The 15,025-nt window shown below is 38.5% G+C and overlaps 1 protein-coding gene across 15 annotated transcripts in view; it reads right to left on the bottom strand.

The window, feature by feature from the left end:
* Window positions 1-15,025, bottom strand: part of LOC308062789 (uncharacterized protein) — a 66,401-nt gene that overhangs the window by 27,959 nt on the left and 23,417 nt on the right. For 11 of the 15 annotated variants that reach the window (XR_013927682.1, XR_013927683.1, XR_013927684.1 and 8 more), the window contains one exon: window positions 1-9,153. This exon is cut by the window's left edge. Coding sequence is in view for 4 of the 15 variants with exons in the window: in XM_080384729.1 (XP_080240855.1) it covers window positions 5,875-5,949 (75 nt within the window). In the remaining 11 variants the exon portion in view is untranslated. The remainder of the gene's footprint in view (window positions 9,154-15,025) is intronic. The other 4 variants (XM_080384729.1, XM_080384727.1, XM_080384728.1 and 1 more) reach the window with 4 other exon arrangements.

Raw genomic sequence — 15,025 nt, forward strand, 5'->3', positions numbered from 1 at the left:
TCATCCTCTTCAGCAGCCTTGAAAGCTTTTGCTTATTCATACCTCCCTACAATAGAGGACAGATAACCGTGCTGAAAAGGGAAAGCAACATTCAAACACTGTGGAGAGAATATGCAGTTAGATGAATTCCATGTGAACAATAATAAAAAAAAGATATGAGGAGAAAGCAGTTCATTCCTTTGGAGACTCATCTTTTTAATGCGCTATTTCCACAGGATCTTCTAATTGCTTCTTGTGGGATTGAAGTGTTTTCTCTTGCAACCTTGGTTTAGAAATTTGTTACATTTGTTGGTACGTTGTTCTTCTGCTTTTTTATTTTTAGTTTTGAAGAGTTGTTTTCTTACCCTTTTTTCCCTGTGATATTTTCCCCGTATCTCACATTTTCTTGTTCACGTTGTTACTATCAATGAAATTTAAGCTTGTATGATGCTGTGAGGCTGAATCCTCTTTATTGCCATACTTTCTTATATGGTGGGACAGCAGTGAAAGCTGCTGGTTAATCAGTTCTGAAGTCCTACATGCGGGCAGGATGATGTGCTATTAATTATCCAGTGAGGTGTACCTGCATGATTAACGTGAATTCATTTTCCATTCTGCACTCTATTGCTTCTCTAGTTGCAATATCTTTGTTAGAACTATGCAGAAAGGGAATTAGAAGGGGAAGAAGACACGCTGTGTAAAATCTCAAGCAAAGAACACACAGTGTGGCTAAAAAAGGAGGCAAGATCAAGCAGCAGCGCTGCTATTCCCAGCCGTACTGCCCAGATGTTTCTCATCTTTTCAGGCACAGCTCTTTGTTGTCAGCTGCCACATGACAGGTTGCAAAGTTAAGGCCTAATATGTAATTAGAGCAGTCTGCCACGGAACGGAGAAAAATGAGGAAAACAATACACTTTCACCTCTTTTCATAGAGATTTAACTGGTCGAAAATGTTCCTCTATTTTGCATAGGGCTGAGTAAATCACTCATCATAAATAATGTATTAACCTAATTTCATCACTTTTACTCGGTGAAATGTTCCTGACTAGATTTAAAAGTATTTCTTCTGAAAAAGTACTGGTGCTTGAAAGCAGATTACCAGATATTTTATCTGCACATGATGGCTGCATACAAATACATAATGCTGTAAATTGAGAAAGTGTAATATTACCTCTCCATATACTATAAGAAGCATTTAAGAAATAAGTTCAAAGAAAATATTTATAGCTAAAATTAGCATGTTAGGAATATTTTATGCAACTGAAGCTCACTGATCAAGTCCTTGAGGAAAGTCATTGTGAAGGACTCAGGCTCAAATAAAAATTAATTATTTCTTAATATGCCAGTAAAATTATTGCTATCACTTGATCTGTTTTAATTAACAGAGGCATAGCTTTCTGGGATAGACAATATCATCTCAGGTATACAAAGGCCATACACTTCTACCCAGATATCAAACTACTCTAAAACAAATTGCCTATGTTTAACTGAAACGTGTCTCAGGATTACATCAAATCTTTTATTTCCCTTGATGCAATCCTGTTATTTCCCTTGAAGGTCTCTGCACAAAAGGTTCAAACAGCAGGAAAAACAACTACTGAGGTAATGCAGGAAGATACAAAATGAAAAGTATGTCCAGTTCTCTGCTGGAAAAGAAATTGCATTTCTGGTAAGCAGCAGAGATCAAACAAGGCAGAAGGAGCCCGACTGCCCATCAGTCTATTAAGGGCAATGAGAGTCAATACAGGATCAATATGTTTTGGGTACGGCCTTGAAAGAGACTTCTAAATGTTCATAATTAGTCATTCTTGAAAGTGTCAAAATAATTCACACTGAAACACTCTTGCATATGTGAAAACACGTGAGACTACAGCCACAGCTTACACGCGCGTGAAATCCAGGCTGACCAGCAGCTATAAAAGACAGAAGAATGACAACAGCTAAAACCCAGAATATATGATATCAAGTCATATGTGCTTTAGACTTGCAAAAGCATGTATTAAAACTTTCATGTGAATGGTTGAAAACCAGTTGGTCTGGCCTTTGGGATGGCAAACGTTATTCAGGATCAGCAGCAGCCATTCATTCTGCTTGTAACCACGTGTCAGACATGCACATTCATCCTCTGCTGCACCCGAACAACAGAAGGTGGGAGACCTCACATTTAATTTGAGTTTTATGATAATATTATAGTTAAATAAGGACTAATATACACTGTAAATAAGGACTAGCTGCCCCCTAGGAGGATTGCATAGTCTGTAAGAGTTTGAGCCAAGCAAGATTCTACTATTGTTTCCTTTCTAAACCAATATCTCAAGAGTTCTTTCTGCTAGGTTCTTTGTGAAAGCTTGGGGTGCACAAGTCTGGGATATGGTGAGTTTGGACCCCTGTCTCTATATGGTGTAAATGAGGTTCTGCTTTTAGCATCTGGAGGGTCTCACCAACAGGAACTCTTTTGTAGTTAATGATGTTCAGAAGACAAAACCCTGTTGCTTTGTTATGAAAACTCCCTTCATGCCAAGCAAAAATCAGATCTAAAAATAATCTGGTGGTCTGTTTATTATCCTCTTGGCATTAGTTCATAACTCTCAGGAACTGTAAGTGAAGCTGTATGGACGAGTTGTTTACAACTGTTTGTATCTCTGGCTGCAGATACTCTAAACACACCAATATAAAAGCGGCTATTGCTCATTCACTGCAAATAAGCCTTTACTTTGCAATTGATAATCTACAAACAGATTTATTCTCTGAATAGTTAGCAATCATCAAAACAGCAACATTTTTTTAAACCAGGCTGATTCCTGTTTTAATGACTGAAGGAACTAAACAATACGATTAGTTCTTTAGTTTAGTTCCTGCTTTTTATTTTCCTGTGACATTAGATTGGCATTTGAGATTTAACATGAGAAATCTCTGGTGGTTTTAGAGGAAAACCCCAGACAATGCAACAGACTGAAAGGAATAAAACATACCTTCCCCCACCTCAGGACGGGATTGTGCATAAACCCTGCTATACATGTATATAACATAGTACATACATTTTTACTGTCTTCTACAGGATACTCAAACTCTCAGTCTATTTATTAAAGATCAATTTTTGTGATATCATTGATCCACCGAACACTGGACCTGTCATCCTCGCTCAGGAGTAGCTACAGTAGCAGCTGAAATACAATCCCTTCTCCTACATTTTGCCGTGGATTAAGCCCTCAGTATACACACAATAGACACTCCTTTTGTGAAGATTATATGCCACTGCTATCAGACAACGACAACAACAACAAAGAACAATAATAAGGTAATGTGTTTAAAAAACATTGAAGAATTACAGGCCAATCATTCTCTGCTCTGTGCCCAGAAAGATACCAGAACAAATAGTCATAAAATCTATTTAAGCACTCAGAAGATAAAACTGGTAGGAAAAGGACCATGGATGTTTTGAGAACAAATCCTATCAAGCTAACCTAATGCCTTTTGGTAAGAAGGTGGGAAAGGAAGGAAGATGGATAGGAAAGATGTCTGCAGGAGAGCAGCTGTGGTGGAGACAGTAGGAGTGTCATTAGCAAAGAAAAGCAGACAGCACATGAGGAGAAATGAACAGGAATAGCATGTTTTAAATGTGAAGTAATTCTTCAAGGCTACTCATCAATAAAACTACAGCCGGAGCACGCTGGCCTCCCTGGCTATTCTTTTACTTCTTCATCTGATCATCCCCAGCACAAAATCACCACCGATGCCTTTGCAATCATAGTTCAGTTTCCCAGCATTTGCAACAATTCCTCCGTGATGGCTCCAGCCTTTTCAGGAATCCTCTTGTAAAATGTATTTCCTCATTTTCTTTGTTCCAAATACTGTATCTTTTTCAAACGCTCTTTTCATGGTGATTGTAATTAAACTACTACTGTTTTTCAAATGTCTTTCTGCACTCAGGCCCTGTTCTAGCTAAATATACCATTGGCCCTGGAGTGAAATTAAGTCAAAATACATCAGCTCCTAAAGTTCTCACAGGCTTGCATGAGTTCTTTTGAAGTTCTGCACAGTTTGCCAACATATTGCTTATAAAGCATATATAAAAATGGTGACCATTGGAAATATATTGGTAGGCTTTGATGTGTGGGAGCTGAATGAAATTCCATGAGACAGAGGAGATCAAATAATTTTCCAGTTGTTCCAATTCCAATACCCAAGAAAATTTGCTTGTTGAGCGATAGATTCTCTTCTTCCTCCTATTTACAGCTCATTCCCTGCATTGGTAGCCAGTTCCCTACAGAACCTACCAGCTGGGGCCGTCCCCACCTTCACTACTTGATAACAACAGTGACCCAAAAGTAAATTTTAAGGGGTTTGTTGCAATGTTCCTTAAAAAAAAAAAAAATACAAAACTTTAGGGAGCAATTCAAGGAACGTCATGTTTATTTTTAGTTGCAAGAATCAAGGTCCCAGAGAAAAATAAACCTTAGTTAAAGACATTTATCTTAATTTTCTGATCCTAGTTCTTATTTCTTGAGAATTATGAAAGCTCAGCTATGGTCTTGCACTGTTGATTCCATGGACTTATCTCCACGTGTAAACATCTGGAGAGTCAGAGCCAAAGGTTTCTTTAAATTAGTTGCTCAGTAGCCAACAGATATTTGTTATTATTTTCATGAAGTCCCATTCTCATGAGATAAATACACAAAGGCAACTTTTATATTTCACTTTGTTGAATCCATTTTATGAGATCTTCAGGCTTAGTGGTGCTTCGTTGCTTTTTGTGGAGGCTTTTTTAAAGATTATGTTTTCATCCAATTGTCCTTCTATAGATTTACAGTAAAAATAACTAAGGACACATTGTACCTAACCCTTTCATAAAAAGTGATTGAAAAGTTCAGCTGAATATGCTCAGTGCATTTTTTTTGCTTGTCATCCTTCACAGATTTACTTCTTTCCATTCCATCTAAAAATATTGTTTTGTTTAAGAAGAAAAAAACCTATCCCTGTGACAATTTGCATAATATGTTAATGCTGATATGCATCTAAACATCTGGATGGCATTTTAATATCTCATTCTCATTCAAACAACTAGAAACCACACAGATGGCAGAGACAATTTTAAGAGCATTGTTGTAAACAAATAAGGCAGCCAGGAAATCAAACATGCTGCAAGATAGGCTTTAGAGCCTCTACTGCTTTCTGTGTGAGAATATGCATCTGACATGTTTTGACTGCAGGAGAGAGCAGCCTTCTTCAGTTTCAGATAAACTAAGAGGTAAATGCAGAATTTTTAATTGAGATTGGGGATTTCATGGGAAACTCCTTACCCTGCCTAGCATAGCTGGCACCACAGATTATACTCAGCACTTGTAAGACTAAGTTGTTTGAGGCTCAAGATGCTGCTGGGCAGACTGTGTAGTTTATATTATCTTATTTTCAATTAGCCATAGAAATATGAAAAATCCTGATTGCTTCAGGAAGAAGACATGCAAATTCTGTTTTCATGCTTTACATAATAATGTACCTTCTAGTAGTTATTTGCTCCTGTTGTTATAAATTCATTTACATGACGTTGTATAGGACTCAGTAATCCCCTGCAGTTCTCTTTAATCTGCCTCTTGTTTGTACCTCTGTATAGGTTTGTAATCTTGCTGAACTAGAGCAACTACTGCACACGTGGATGTTTTGGATGTCTGCTCAATGTGCTCATGTAAGAGCTATACAACAGCCTTTTCTGTAGGTGGAGCTGATGTCTCAGCAGATGCTGCAAATTGGTGTATCTCTCTGGATTGCATTAAAATTAGTCACTCCTATTTTATCCAATAATACAATAAACTGATTTTTTTTTTTTTCCGCTCTATAGCTGCTCTTGGACATCTTAGAAGTTATGGCTACAGATTCCACACAATTAATTCCACTGACCTTACAGAATTTTTCAGGAATCCAGCTGTACTCTGCGAAGTACATAATACAAAGCTCCAGGACCTCCTCCTTCATCTCCTGTAACCAGGAAAAAAAATTACTATTTAAATTCTATTTCTTCACTATGTAATTAGAAGTAAACCAAAATATTACAATTGCTATTAAATTTTAAATTACAAAACTAGATATCTAAGCCTCTACCAGTAACCCAAGGAACATTTTACGTAGCAAACACCAATGAGATATGTGGAAAAACAGTTAAAAATTTGTGTCCAATTCAATCTAGTTAACTGAAGACCATGGGACTCACCTGAGTTCAAGAGAATGGGATTAGAAGCTTATGGAAAGCTGGTGGATAACCACCTCAGAAAGCAGTTTATTGAGGGAACTTGCTAAAACAGTAGTTCCTAAAATGTTTCTGTTTTTCCTCTCATCTCAGAACAGTGGATTTGCCTATGGTAAATGCCACAAAATCTCAGAAATGACAGACAAAGCTAATGGGAATTCAACACAAAAAAAGGCCTTAAGTCATGTCTCTTTAACTTAGGAATAAAAAAAAAAAATACTGCCACATAAAATAACGTGACAGAAGCCTCTCAGGGTGAACGCCGAATAAACCAGCTTTCCTTCATGACCACAGCCTGCTCCCCAGCTGACAACCATTCCCATTAACCTGCAGGTCATGCCCACTCCTGGGTGATATTCTTTCCCATAGACGTTTCTCTCAGGCTCCATCTCTCACACTTTTCCTTCCTTTAAGCACCCCTCTGCACCCCAGTTAGGTTGCCCTGACCAAGCTGTGAGCCAGGTAGCCGCAGTGGATTGAAGACTGTCCCCATAATTGGGACCAGGAGCCCTTGGCAGGCAAACTGGAGGCAGCACAAGTTGGAATTTGGGGCAGGAAATCTTCTGCATTCTAATGATGCTATGAAAACTTTATGTGCCGTATTATAAGTTTGCCTTTAAAAAAAAAAATCAATAAAACTTTAATCCTAAGCATGCTTACTTTGACAAATTTAGTTAGTGTCTGGCAGAAAAGGGAGGATAAAAATAGTCATTTAATTTTTAGTCTGCAAATTGTAAGATTGCAAACAGCATTTGCTCTCAAAGATGATTCTTTACTTTGTTCACACAGCTGGATTTTTGTGATGTCTGGTACATGGCTTAAAGAAAATCATGATCTAATTGTTCATACTTCAAGCCTGTTGATGATGGAGCTATTGTGGCAGCCAGAATGGATGGAAAAACATTAATAACAAATGGTGCGAGTGCCTCCCTCTGATCACAGAGTGCTGGAAAGCAGGAAAATTATTAAATTATGATAGGAATAGTCAGAAAGCAAGAGACAGACACTTTTAAAGCACAGATTTATCCTTTTTTCTTAGGCAGATGGGGCTGATGCATTCTCCCGCCAGGCTTAGCAGGCTGGTAGGGGCTGAGACAGCTCCAGCAACAGGAGTGCCTAGCTGAGAGGTCATATCAGTGCCATGAAGCTTCAGGATGTGCCTCCACCCTTCCTTCTCTGCAAATTGCACTTTCCACTCACCCTGGTTTTACAGCAGCGTGCATTAGAGAAGTGGGTTAGAGAACCCAAAGTTATTTTTGAAGTCCATCATTTTTCCAAATATCAATCTTCCTGTGTCTCAAAAAATGCAACAAGGAGGCATCTTTATAGGATTGCAAGAGCTTTTGGTGAAAGGTTTTCATAAAATATGTATGAATTCATTGTATATACACAGTAAAAAAAGAACAGATATATCACAGAAGATCATATTTTTGTGTCATCTTTGGTGAGAAAATATAGATCAATCGATTCTAAACTCTTGTTTTGCCTGTACAGAAACAGTACAAAAAGCACTGAGGTAACTGATGTTAACACCACAGGAAGAGTTATTATCTAATGAGTTTTCTTTATTCAGATCTGTAACTCACACAATCCCATACTGAAAGAAATTCATTTTGTTGTCTACTATTCTTTATCAATTTGGAAGAACAGAAAAGGTGTTCCAAGTCAGTTATTTAAACTGTAGTCACATTAAAGCATTTCAGCTGAAAATTTCAAGAACTTTTATGTAAAGAATATGGTGCCTTGTTCCTTAAACCTGTTTCCAAAATGAATGCATTTTTTAGAACTATCGAAATTTCTTCAAAACAACGTAGCTGATCATTCAGGCTGCATGATTAAATTTGAGGATTCAAAAGCAACTGAAAACAGGGTATTAAATTAGCTGATAGTGATCTGCATTGTAAGTATAAGCCCCACTGTTTGAATAGGTGGAAAAGAGGAATCATAATGTCTGCAGATTACTTAAATCTGCTATTAATTTGTGCAGCCCTAGTTAGGTAACAGAAGATCAGTTGGTAAATTGAGGGATAACAACAGCCAATCTTTTAAATATCTTTTTAAGATATTATAAGGAATCTGTATTCCTTAATTTCTGTAAAGAACCTGTCACTACAGGTATGTACACAATAGCATTACATGGAGATATTAAGATTTCTATCAGTGTTATGACAGTGATTTCAAAAGCTATATTGTTAAAAAAGAGGCATAATTAAAAAGGGATGGGGGTTCTTTGAAGTTGTTCCAGGCTTTAGCTATTTACCTTAACCGATTAAAAAAAAAAAAAAAAAAGGTGGGATTTTCTCCTCCATTTGCATGCCTACATGCCTAGAATAGCTCTTTTGGAATTGCTCCAATATTTTCTGTAATTTTAGACTTAGGACAGCTGCTCACCTAGTAAAGCTAATAAAATTGCACCAAAAGTACATTGCTCTGGTGTGCAGAACGAGATGAATGCAAAAAAAAGTATCAAAATGCTTGATTGATCTCACTACCTTGCAGCAAAGCTACCCCTGCTCTCAGAAATGCTAGGGTGTAGGGTACCGCGGGACGTCTTTGATAATAACGTAGTGCCAAGGGAAAAAACAAATGAAAGGGAAGGAATGCACTTTCCCTGATGGGATTTAATTGTGCCATTGACTCTTTTCTCTACAGGATCCCATCTCCCAGCCATCCTGTAGCAAATGACATGCAAAATGGTCTGTGGTGCTACACTAGCTACACTACAGCTGCGTGTCAGTCTAGCGATCAGCTGTGGAGCCCTAAGGATGGGGTTATTTCAGCTCTAAATCAGGTTTATTTGGGAAATTGCTTACTTCTAGTATTGTGTCTGTAGCATTTGTGGAAAAGTCCTCTTTACAGACCTGCCTCCTACCAGCTGGTCTTCTGCTGGTCTTCAGACATGCACGTACGTGTATCTGCCATGGAGCAGCCACCTGCAATACATTCACAGGTCAATTTACTGTCAAGTGGTTTGGAGTGATTCTGCACTCAGTTTGAGGTGGAGTTGCCCTAAGCAGCTGAATTTCAACGACTAGTTTCCTAGAATTGTACTTACAGTAAATTAAGCCATTTCAAAGGTTTTTCATTTAGACACTGGCAAGTGTTTCTGTACTTAATGTTGTTTTGATTGGGATCTGCTCTATAGGACTTCTGTGTAGCTCTTAGTCCTCCCTGCAAGCAGATGGAGAAGCAGAGGTTTCTGTAGCATGTTCTATAAAAAGCTAATTGCAGACATCGCAACTGAGCCAGGGTGATTTCCAAGTCACCCCCTCCAACTCAGGATCAGGTTTGGTGCAGTCAGTCTCATCTCACCTGTGCCTCAGTGGGAGCCCATCCTCTGACAGCACAGAAACTGCGTATTCTCACTCAAAGCTGGGTTTTTTTCAAAGCCAAAGTTAATGACACTTCCCTACCGATGTGCTTTCTGCGTATTATTAGATTTCATTTCTGGTACATCCTTCCTTTTTACAGACAAGCTGAACAACCCTCACACCTTAAGAGGCAGAAAAAATAGATGCACCTTGTCTTATTACAACTCCCCTCCACTCTTGATCACCATGCAAAACAAGTAGTGTCCTAAACCGCTATCAACTGAGCAAACTCATCCTGAAAGAACAAGAAACATTCCTCAGAAATTAATATGAAAAGTATAAATTTTCATCTGCATGGATGAAACTCCATCTGAAGGGAGTGAGGCAATGCTTTGTTTATGTGTGTGCATAATGTATGTATGTACAGTACCTGTAACAAAGCTGGTACTTTTTAATTTTCTTAGCTGTTTTTTGTTCAGCAAGATCAGTTTTGCCCTCCTTTGGGAGATGGATATCTTAATCATATTTATAGCATTTACAAAAATCATTCATACCTTATATTTGATGAGATCTGAGGTATCCAGTAAATTTCTAGAAAGAAACCTCTTTTTTTCCCCCACACATAACAGGAGATGCAACTGCATGAGATTATATGAAATTTAAATGCATTAGCTGTTAGCCAGAGTGAATTTTCATATAAATTAATATTGTTATTGTATTTTAATAAAGCAATAGCATTTATGGAATTATGTAGACATCAATTACTTGGAGGTGTCTTGGAACAATTATTGACTTCATGCATCATCTGCTTCTTCACTTCAAAATTTGTTGCACTCTTCATAAATACCATATATCAGCGAGCCATAAAACACATTTTAAATGCCTTCTAGCCCATCACAGACACTGTTAGAAAAAGCCCCCTGAGCCAATGACATCCTAATATGTGACTATGTAATTAAAATTTTGACATATGCAAAGAGTTGTAAAATAGATAAAAGAGTATGTATTGTAAATAGAAGTTTAAAGGCTCTGAGCAGATGGTTTGTTTGTGAAAGAGGTATGGGGAGCGCCAAGAAATGACAAACAGATGGCTTAGGTGTGAAGGACAGGCAGGGAAATCTGGAAGAGTTGAGGACATAATGGACAACTCTCTGGATTTTTGCACACACTAAGTGAATCACGAGGCTTGAATTGGAGGTTAAACATTTTACGTGTTTCTATTTGCATTTATATAAATGTGTCAGTGGAAAATGTCCCACAATAAAGCTTGATAATAACAATCAAGACAAGTCATGCTACACAGGCTTTAGGGATACAAAGTCTGTTCAAACTGCAGATATCGCCTGAGCGATAGCACAGGCACTTCTATCCCAAGTCATATCTGTGGGCTGAGCTGTCCTAATTCAAACAGAAATATTCAGAATGGTAGCAAAACCATATTGCCAATATTTACAGGTGCCTGAAAAAGAGTTTTAGTAATGTACTAAATGAACTAATGTTTGCCAGCTGGTGCTCCTTGCTTGTCTACTAATGGTTATGTTAGCAGTATGCTGAGTGAATTCAGTTCAAATTTAGGTGTTTATAAACCAAAACTGTGACCAAAAAAAGGAATCTCATTTGGGTGGAAAGATCAGATCAAGTATTATATATTTTTTTTAAGCAATGGCAAGTCTTAAATCATGACAAGATTAAAATTGTGATGCTGCTAAATCTATTCTTGAGTCTAATTTTCTCTTATGTTTTGGCTCTCTCATATTTGCCAGGCAATTTTTGAGAAGTGCATTCCCAGCTACAAAACAGAACTTCTACACACAAACAGGCAAAAGATCACTTTTAGTAATCAAAATCAAATTTCCTAAGAACTGTGAAAGTGCAGAGATTTTGAGAGTGCTCTTTGATCAGATTCTGTGTGAAAACTTAATCAATGTAGTAAAGGGGAGATAATTTATGGACCTTTTTGCAGAAGTCCATTAGTTTTGTCAGCAGATATTCATTCTGAAAATGGCAACTGAAACCAAGAAAGCCTTGGGCACAGCCAAACAAACATCTTTATTTTATAGCAATGTCTAGCGCCCAACTGAGAAAATATAAACTCACAGGCATCACGAAATGATCATCCACGTAGCTTTGGGAAAACTTGACTAAACAGATTTTTCAAAGCTATGGAGAAAGATTTCAGGGATTACTCCAGAGAAAAAGGTAAAAGCAAGATGGACACCTTGTATACTTGTGGGAATTGTACTCTTCCCACCTTGCCTGAACTGAAAACCTCACCACAGCAAGTTAGCCTAGCAGATCGTATTCATGTGCCTTGATATTTCCTGATGCCCAAGTATTCCAAACTGATAAAAGCTACTGTAAACCACTAAGTGTTTTTCAAAATCTAGCTTTTCTAGTGCTGAAAGGAAAAAAGATAAAAGCCTGCCCAATACAGACTACTAAAAGGCCACAACCCTTCTGCAGGTAGTTACGAAAATGTGCAAGTAATTACAAAAATGTAAATCTTCCAAAATAGCTTAATTTTGTAAGTTATGTAATCAATATTTATTCTTTTCTCTTACTACAAAAGGATATTTACATTTCAAATGGCATTCATGTTTATGAAAAGTGAGTTTCTGCAATGCACTTGTTACACAGGAACCTTTCTTTAGGTTTACCTGAAGTTTATTTTGCAACCTTTTAACTTGCAAAACACCCAACATAAACATTACTTTTGCATTGTGTAGTTTCTTGCATAAGAGTATTACAAATGGAATTAGCAGCAGTGTGCAGTGTAGATGCCATGGTAGTGGGGAGAACACAGGATAAAAAATAAATATGAAAAACATGGTCTTTTCTAGCTACTGCTGTGTTATAGAAAGGCTTGACATTGTTTATTACAACTGTTTGAAAGACCATCTGAATATGGTTCCTCCAAGAATCAAACCACAGTCTTACTACAGTGTCCTGTAGTAAATATTGTTCAAAACAACTACCTATGATTGTGTGCTGGTTTTGGCTGGGATAGAGTTAGTTTTCTTCACGATAGCTGCTATGGGGCTGTGTTTTGGATTTGTGCTGGAAACACAGCTGGTAACACTGGGATGCTTCCCTCACAGCTGAGCAGTGCTGACACAGAGCCGAGGGCTCTTCTGCTCCCCGCCCCCCCCCCCCCCCCCCCCCCCAGCAGCCTGGGGGGCACAGGGGGCTGGGGGGACCCAGCTCGGACAGCTGACCCCAGCTGACCCAAGGGACAGCCCATCCATATGGCACCATGCTCAGCCATAGGAGGGGGATGGGGGAGTGATGGTGTTTGTCTTCCCAAGTGCCCGTCATGCGTGACGGAGCCCTGCGGTCCTGGCGGTGGCTGGGCACCGGCCTGCCCGTGGGGAGTGGGGATGAAGCCCTGCCCTGCCCTGCCCTGCCCTACCCTGCTCTGCTTTGCTTTGCTTCGCTTGCATGCCCGGCTTTTGCTTTGCCTGTTAAACTGTCTTTGCATGGACCACAAGTTTTCTTACTTTTACCCTTCTGATTCCGCCCCCATTCTGCCAGGGGCAGTGAGCGAGCAGCCATGGAGGCCCAGTTGCCAGTTGGGGTTAAACCAGAACAGCTTGTCTTTGCAGAGTTCCCATGCAGTGGGTAAAGCTAATTCTGGTTTTATTGCCTTACAAAGCCCCAAGAGTTATTCCAAGTCTGACCTGCGGAGCAATCTGCCTTGTAAGGTACATGTACCTTTTAAGTATTATCTATTTTTTGAACTTCATCTGCATTTATTTTGCTTACTGGGTAATCTCTTTAACCCCTGACAAACTGCTTTTCCTCTGCAAAATTACTCTTTCATATATGTGTCTCTGCCTAGTTAATTTTGCCCTTCCATTCCTCAGGCATGCCAAACAGTAGCTAGCATCCTCCCAGCTGTCACTCCTTTTTACAGTGACAATCCCTTCTTCTGCCAGCTTCTCCCTGATTTTCCTACTCAAAACATCTCTATCGCTCTGCTCTCCATTCCTATGGTACTACAGTTTGCTATCTTGCAGCATAATTCCCATCACCAAGCCATACATTTTTCCTAGGATACTGGTAAATTTATCTGAGATCTTCTTGCCTGGGAGCTGCATATTTGAGCTATACGTTATTCTCAGAAGGATGAACTTATTTGACCTCATCTTTTTTTTTTTTTTTTTTTTTTTTTTGACTAAGAGACAGACTGTTACTTATGATGGGTTTTTATCTCTCTCCTGTATTCTAGACTATCCTGGTTCTTCTCCTTGATTTCTTTTATCTGCTAGGTATCACACCATACCAGCTGTCCAAAGGAGATGAATTTTAGTAGGACTGTTTGTGTGATGACAGCTAAGGTTGTGTCAGAAAAGTATTACAAATGACAACCTTAAAAGTTTCTAGTAGCCATAAACATTTGCTCTAAAATTCTGGGTTTTGCTAAGGATATTCTTTTTATATTTATTAGTCCAGCTAGGCCTTATTCTAATTACGAATAACGTGCAAATAAAATATATTGCTATAGTCCAAATACCTAATAGAAACAATAGAAGCATATAATAAATATGAATATAACTATAGATTACTATTATTTCAGTGAGGATATTGCTCTCATGTAAAAATGTTATTTGAATAACAAACAGCATACCTACTTTGGGATATGTATTTTTCAAGAAATATAAAGCATAAAAATGATATTCAGATATAATTGGTCCTCAAAACTAAAACAAAAACTCACCTCTGTCTAGCATCTATGTATGTGTCTGAACTTCCAAAAATACTTTAAAACATCCATCTAGCAATACCTTCTTCTGGGGGAAGCACAGAGAAGGAAGACAGAATCCTCAAGACAAATGTAAGATTGCTGATGCCACATCATAAGATTGAGAATTAAAGGAAAGTATTAAAGCAAGCCCAGTCAGAGGGTAATAGAGGAATTAAAGAAGAATTGAAACAAAGTGATAGATCCTCTTTCTGCTTTCCAGTGAATACATTTGTGAGGATATCAATGCTACAACCATTTGTTTAGCTTGTTTTCTAGGATCATAAGGACTAAATATTGAGGTTTCTAGTACAGATGGGAATTAAGAGCTGTAGAGCTCCCTTTTCTCCCCGCCAGGGCGGTCAGTAGGATGCACTGCAGGGGAGCAGCCTGCGCACACCTCAGCGCAGTCCCTGCCAGGCACAGCGCGGGGGGCTGCAGGAGGGAGGCAGCTCCAAGGAGGAGAGAAAAAAGGACCTTTGTTTTGGGTGTCTGGCAGTCATATCTTTTCTCTTGCTTCTATCAAGGCTGTGGCAAAATCATGGTAAATTTTGTTTTGTTCTGTTCTCCTCTGTGAGGACAAAAATCTTAAACTCATTCCAGTGAGGAAGGCTGTGCCCTCATTTACACTGAAGTCAATGGTTTCTGCAGATGACTTCGGATTTATAGTGCCCTGAGTGACAGAAGAATTTGACCCATAATTTTTTTAAAAATAGTTATGGGGTTTTGTACAGTCTTCCTTCTGAAAACTCA

The sequence above is a fragment of the Falco punctatus genome, assembly GCF_963210335.1.
Source record: "Falco punctatus genome assembly, chromosome: 4".
NCBI lineage: Eukaryota > Metazoa > Chordata > Aves > Falconiformes > Falconidae > Falco > Falco punctatus.